At 41.3% G+C, this 7,227-nt stretch overlaps 1 protein-coding gene across 1 annotated transcript; it reads right to left on the bottom strand.

Moving 5' to 3' along the window:
• Window positions 1-5,728: 5,728 nt before the first annotated feature.
• Window positions 5,729-6,848, bottom strand: LOC102706287 (AT-hook motif nuclear-localized protein 23-like). The gene has a single exon (XM_040523929.1). The coding sequence runs from the start codon at window positions 6,846-6,848 to the stop codon at window positions 5,877-5,879; it is 972 nt and encodes a 323-aa protein (XP_040379863.1). The 3' UTR covers window positions 5,729-5,876.
• Window positions 6,849-7,227: the final 379 nt, after the last annotated feature.

Genomic DNA, 7,227 nt, shown 5'->3' with positions numbered 1-7,227 from the left:
TAAGCCAAAGTTGTGTTCGATGAGGGGTCGTTTGAAGACAAGGCGAGTTGCTACGCTCAAGTGCTACCTGTGGAGCTATGTCGATGTTGTTGCTTCTCTGAAATGATGCACGTAGGGTTTTATTTTTCCGCTATGTTGTTAAGACTCTATTTATTTTATTTGTTCATTAAAATGATGGATCTATACTGAGTTTGTTATAGCGTGTACTTAGGCTGGTCCTGGACTGAGAATAAATGCATACTATTGTTTGAAAAGGAGTAATTTTTTGTGCATGACAGAGGACAAATACATGTGTTGGCAGGTTATATTAATAAAATAAATAATAAAATTTTCCAAACACAACAAAGACAAATTGTAAACGAATATGTTCATATATATAGCTACTTTGTTTGCAGAACACATTGTTTCATCCATTTATATTGCTAAGTTTAGGGCATGTTTGGGGGAGCTTTTAGATTCTGAGAAGCAACTATTTGGTAGCCAACTTCTGAGAATCTAGAAAAACTTTGAAACCCAACTTCTCTAGTTTGTGGCTTCTTAGTTCATTTTCCAGAATATGTAACTACAGATTCTCAGAAGTTATGGACCGTTTGGGGGCAGCTTCTGGCAGGAGCAGCTTTTGACAAAAGCTGTAGCTAGGAGAAGCTCCCCCAAACATGCCTTTAGTTATAGATTGAAAGTTCTTTCTATGATATGTATGTGAATATGTATCAGAAAAAACATTAAAATAGAAGAAATAATTAATTTTCTTACCAGAGAATATTATAACGGCTAGTCAATGTCTTAGGACCGCCTATGAAACGTGATTATCACAAGCGGGTGTCTTATAAGGGCCGCCGGTGAAGAATGAATGTTGTAGGCGGTCATTGTATGCAGTTGGCTGAGATAATCACTCTTCACATATGATTTGTTTGGCCCAGATGCAAAAAGGGCTACTATCACAGATGAAAAGAGCTAGGCGGGTTGGCCAGCTTCTTGACCCGTTTTGGCTGTCTTTAAAGGCCTATATAGGCCTATTGTGATGCAATGTGGCATATGGTCTGTTAATAGATGTGATGATTCAGTAATCTCATTATTCAGTTAATGAGATAATTTAGAAAATGTTGACAGCATGTATAAAGAGTCCAACAAATAACTACTTTAACTTATATAATTGTAGAGGACCAATAGACAAACTAATTTAAGGAACAAATAGCATCTCTGGGATTGACTACAGTGCCTATGACCAACGCCCATAACAAAAGTTTTGTTGGTCTGTCATGTACTGTAACTTACGTGTCACCAGCTAAGCTAGCATTGATTTACATATATAGTACCTAGATTCAATACAGCACCCGGCTACTATAATTTGCTGAATTAATATATGGGTAAGACCTATATAAAGTTTAATTCTTTCGAAAATCAAAAAAGGACATTTCATGAAATGGCATGTGAAGAAGTTGAGTACCATCTTACTTATTCTACAAGAGGAAACATCCTTATACGGGGGATGATGTCTCAGCCATTTGAGACATATGTAGTGAAGAGAACAAGAGTAACACATGCGCGCTCTTGCTTGCCTGGCCAGACGCTTATACGTGACATGAGCGTGAATGGTCCATCAAAATTGGATCATCATCCTTGCGTAGACGCAAGTATCTTTTGTAGTTTTGTTTGTTATAATTCGGTTGCGATTAAGTATTGTTTTATCTAAATATCCCGGTGCAGGCAACAACATGGCGTGGAGTCCGAATGAGATATGCGTGACTTATCTAGTTCGGTTACGTGAAGTAGAGATAACGCAGGCATTCTGATCACGCATCTAGTTACCTCTATATATACCAAGCCACCGCCTAGTCGCAAAACGTAGAAACAAAAAAAAAACAATCTAGGTTTTGTCTCCTCATTTGTACTACACCATTGCTCGTAGTCTACTCTGTCTCGCTCGCCAGCATGCACCGGCGATCGGGGGAGCAGATCTCTGAATCGAACCTTCACCTTTGGTGTCCTGCACTAGGAAAAAGACGGTAATAAGGTTTTTAGGTAGCATCTTGCATGACTACTTACTGATCTTCCATGACAGTTCGTCTACCTCTACACTCAAGGGTTGCGTGCTGACGACAACATCCAACATTGCGCGTCGTTCCTCTGGTACGCGCGTTTACTCATCAACATGATCAACAACAAAATAATAACACTCCGTACGTATTTGACGCGTCTTTTATATACGATCTGTTCATATTTTATTGTCTAGCTACATGTATAGATCGTATGACCTGAGTATCGTAGTTTGCATGGTTAATATCATGATTTATTTATGGAATAAATTAAACCATTACGTGCTTATATATTAAACATAATTCATTTCCATATGTAAATTTTCCTTCTATCATCTCTATATATAAAACGTATACCTCGAGTTAACTTCTTTATTGTTTGGCCAAGGGTTTATCCAAACAAACGAACGTACGTACAACTATATATGGAAAACAAAAGGTATTGTAACCCACTACATGCGCACTTGCAATATGTCGACGCATAGAGTATATATATAGCGAACTGTACACTTAAAAAATACTTTTGCTGGGAAAACCGATACCGTTGTTTCTAACTGATTCTATTTTAATCAGCATCCGGCCGGTAATCAAGTAATTAATCTAACTAGTATGCTTGCTAATATGGTCTTAGGACAAACAAACCGGATTCCCATATATCTGATGCCACAAGAGATAAATCAGTGATACTGGGGCAGTAGCCTATGCATAAAATGCCACTGGATACCAGTGTTCACAAAAGAATGCGAGTCTCCAGACCTTTGTCCATAAAGTTGGCTTCTTCCCATTATGGGCTCAGTACATTATCCTCCAAATGCCAGAGCAGCAGGAATGACCCTTGCACCAGAAAATTGTCTGCTTTGATGTGAGTTGCAGGCATCGCCATGCACAAGAGCATACTGTAATAATATTGTATGGCAAGCACATAATAAGGCTCATTTATGATTTGTAGGAAAAACACATGAAATTTGAGATAATTTCAATTCTACATGAAAATTTTCTAGGAAGGCTTTGAAACAAAAAGATTAAATCCTATCTCATTTCCTTCCAAATTTCACTATGCAATGGGCAAGAGCTTTGACCTCTCGAGTCTATTCTCTCAGCCTATCATTGCCCTTTTCCTGGGGTTTAAACGACCGTTCCTTTTTTTTTTCTATATATGTTTTATAATCTTATATTTTGCAATGCAATCCATAGCAATCCTATTCTTGACAAATTAAAGTTTACCACTACACTCTTGTGCCACGTAAGAAGCAAACCACATGACCCAAAACTATTTGACAGAACTATTTGACTAGTGAGCACCAATAATTGGTCTTATATATATGCATGCACTTATGAACTAGTACTTTCTCCTTCGTTTCATGTGTTTACTCGTATGCCTCTTCATTCGTTTCTCATAACTGCTTCCCTTTATTCTTTTTATTGATGTTTTAAAATACGTACAGGAATCACTTCCCTTTATTCTTATTATTGTTTTAAAATATTGCCGGCAACCACAACATGCATTTAAACTAATTGTCTAACTTTGATGTGAGTTGCAGGCATGTAATTATATGGTTTGATATGCAAAACTGAAACTAGCACATCGGTCAAGAATTTTTTTTTCATGTATTATATTTTTAAAAACCGTGGTTAACATATGATAAAACGCTGAAGATTGTGTGCATCTATCTTCAAAAAATGATAAGTTTTAGATACTCAATCCTTTAATTTGCCTCTACTTTAATGAAACAACAGATACTGAACAATGGTCTTAATTAACATGTATGATTTTGTATTAATTAGTTTCCAAGGATTCACTGCTGAGTGTGCAGGGTGGCTATGAACACAGAACATATTTTTGTGAAACAGTATACCTGCTATCAGCTTTATTGTTTGGGTTGCGCGGTTATTTATAGTCAATTTTTATCTAAATTACAAACCTGGTTGTGTTCACCTTCAATTTCCAGAGTTGGACAGATATCAACCTAATTAATTGACATTTAAATTAGCAAAAAAATGTCAAATAAGAGTATAATTACGAAAACTAACTCCATTTAAAACACCACTAGGAAATATGTTACAGTGTATTATTTGTCTTGTTTAAAAAGTTTTAAAGGTTGAGTGTGCAAAATAACCAATCTTGTAGTTCAGAATGAAAACTGGATTCAATTTCTAGCAAAGTTTAGGGCAAAAATTAGACTTTTATTATTCTGATCATTCCAGCTGTAGTTAAAAACATGAACCATATGAAATTCACATATATATACTATATCCAAGCAACAGTCAATACTTTCATTCTAATTAAATGAGGTACCAAAATATCTAATATGTTGGTATGACAAAACATTTATGAGAACAGAGATGGAAGCGGGTTCGTTAGAGCAAGTATTATAGCAAACTGTAAGTCAGCTAAATGCTGAGGTGGAGAAGAGAGAGGAGTAGTCTGTAAGCTTAGAGCAAGTATAATAGCAGGCTATAAGCTAGCTAAGTGCTGATGTGGAAGAGAGAAGGGAGGAGAGAGAAGCTGGCTATAAGTTTATAGTCAGCTTAGGCACAAGAACCAAGACAGCATGTTAGACAGACATGTGGGTCCTGCATTAAAGATAAAGAGTTAACCATTATATGAGTGGGCTATAAAAAGACTATAAGGAGTCTTATAGCCAGCTTGTTGGCTATATTATTAGCCATGCTTTGCCAACTCGGGCATAAGAACCGAGAAACTCTGTGAGAGAGACAAGTGAGTCATACATTAATGATAAAAAAGTTAACTGCTATATGGGTAAGCTGAGAAAGCTATAAAGAGTCAAATAGCTATATTATTAGTCTTGCTGTTAGAATGAAACTGGTTGTCACTATTTCCAACATATTGAAAACTCTGTTTATATTACAATTCAGAGGGTTTTATATTTCATCATCTCATATATATCGATCACTTAAATATCATATTTAAATCATATACTAATAAATGAGAACATGGAATATTTTTTATTGGGACTTAGTGTCATTCATCGGATAATATGGTACTATTGAAACATTGCCTCGTGCCTTTCTCAGTGCAAGATTTCATTTGCGGTTTCCATCCGTGTCATATATTCAAAAAATACTTTTAAGTGGATGCATGAAATAAGTGTTTTCAATACAAAATTTTATTTCATAATTCTATGGGCTACCATATCACTTAAATTTTGCTTCCCAGTGACTAATCAGGGTTGATTAAATATAGGATGATAAAATAAATTGTGTACTCTCAGTACAGAGATTTCAGTCTAGTTTCGTAGTCTAACCGTGTACATCAAGTTTCATCCTATGCTCTCTTATTATCAATTCTGTCACATTACCATGTTTCCCTGGGTGGCATTTTATTTAATTTAAAATTCCAGAATGTCCTTAATACACGGTAATTAAAAAAGATAATTATATGCTAGGCGCTATAGGCTATACCTAGATATACACGCAGAACAGTTAATACCCTTAATTTAATGATATTTATTGTTTCATAAATAAGATTTATTTAGTGATCTTAGAGCTTCGTTTGAATAGAACAATAAAAGTATACATGCATATGCATACGTACAAACAAACATACATGAACACAAATCAGAGGAAAGTACTCTAAATAAGAGTCAATCGATAAATCTAGGGAAGGAAAGGAAAATGTAATCACGACGAGATAATAAAATTGGAGTTCCTCCATTATGCATGCCTGCTTAATCAAGCGCATTGATTAGCAATGCAATGAAATCTGTCTTATTAATTAAACGCAAGCTAACTCAAAACAGATATCACACTTTGGAGTAGATGCAAGGATGGAAACAAGCAAAGCAAGGATCAAGAAAAGAGGGGAGCAGATAGACCTAGCTAGAAGGCCGGCGGTGGCGGCCGGAACGAGCCGAACACGTCGTGCACCGCCATCTGGCCGCCTCCGTTGGGCATCAGGTTCGGCGGCAGGTTGTAGAATGGCATCGACGTCGGGTCCGGCAATCCCGGAGCACCGCCGGCCGCCGCTCCCGGCCCCCCATTTCCTCCGGGCGGCGATTCCGCAGGGAGTTGCATCCCTTTCGACCCGGCAGCGCCGGCGGCTGCCACAGCCGCCCCCTCGCCCGACTCGTCCTCTGCAAGAGGTAGGCGCTCGTAGGTGGCATTAGAGAAGGTGGCCGCGATGACCATGACGGGGCCGGAAGCGAGGAGCTCCCCAACGACCGTTCCACCGACAACCTGACCCTGCCCGCCGGCAAGGTAGACCGCGAGCCCTGTGGCGCCGGGCGGGCACGGGGACGGGAGGAAGGCGCCGGACAGGGACAAGATCTCGAAGCGGCCGTGAAGCGTGGCGACGGCCCCGGGCGGCGCGGCCGGCTGGCGCAGCGTGACGTTGGCGACAACACCGCTTCCGGAGAGCACAGACACCCCGCGCTGCCGCCGCCGGGCGAACGTGGTCACCGCCTCCATTATGTCCGCGCCGCCGGCGATCTCCAGCACGTGCGAGCGCAGCGCGTTGGGGCTCTCCCGCGTGATGATGATCGGAGGCTTGGGCTTGTTCTTGGATCCCGGCGGCCTCCCCCGGGGTCGCCTCCCCGACGAAGATCCGCCGCCTCCGCTCCCGCCAGACGCCCCCGATGCAGAAGCGTTAGTGGTGGGGGAGTTCTCCCCCACACCGCCGCCAGCCGTCGGCGAGTCCTGCGCGGCGCCTGAGGAGTCGTCATGGTTGTTGCTCGCGCTGCTGTTCGGCGTCGTCGGCGCCTGCTCGCCCGCCCCGCCGCCGGCGTGCCCCCCGAACTGCGCCAGGTGGTTGCGGATGTCCAATCCTCCCATGCTGCCCGCCCACCACGCCATCCTATCCTGCACACCGGATCGACCACCAACCCCCCTTTCTTGGTCACCCTACCACAGTATCGTCCTATATGCACGCACCGCGTCAAGAAGAAGAGAGGAGAAAGACAAGGAGAGAGAGGGGAGGGGTAACTTGGAACTTGGAAGTGGACTGAGCTGCTGTCTCTCGCCCGATCTGTACCTCTCTGTGCTACTGCTGATGATCGCCTTCTCTCTCTATCTCCCCCTCGCTAGCTGTGTCTGCAGCGCTGCTTTTGGTGATACCTTTTTCTCTGTGGCCGTTGATTGGGAATGAAAATGCAGTGCAACAAGTACCGGCACAAGGCTGGCATGTATGCCCTATTAATTTTCTTTTTCGTTAAAGCTTCTTGGGAGCGTTCTA

This window comes from Oryza brachyantha, chromosome 5, assembly GCF_000231095.2.
Source record: "Oryza brachyantha chromosome 5, ObraRS2, whole genome shotgun sequence".
NCBI classification, from domain to species: domain Eukaryota; kingdom Viridiplantae; phylum Streptophyta; class Magnoliopsida; order Poales; family Poaceae; genus Oryza; species Oryza brachyantha.
This window is presented reverse-complemented; position numbering and strand designations above follow the sequence as displayed.

Excerpts from the sequence above, each read along its gene's own strand:
- LOC102706287 (XM_040523929.1), bottom strand. The coding sequence starts at position 6,848 with ATGGCGTGGTGGGCGGGCAGCATGGGAGGATTGGACATCCGCAACCAC.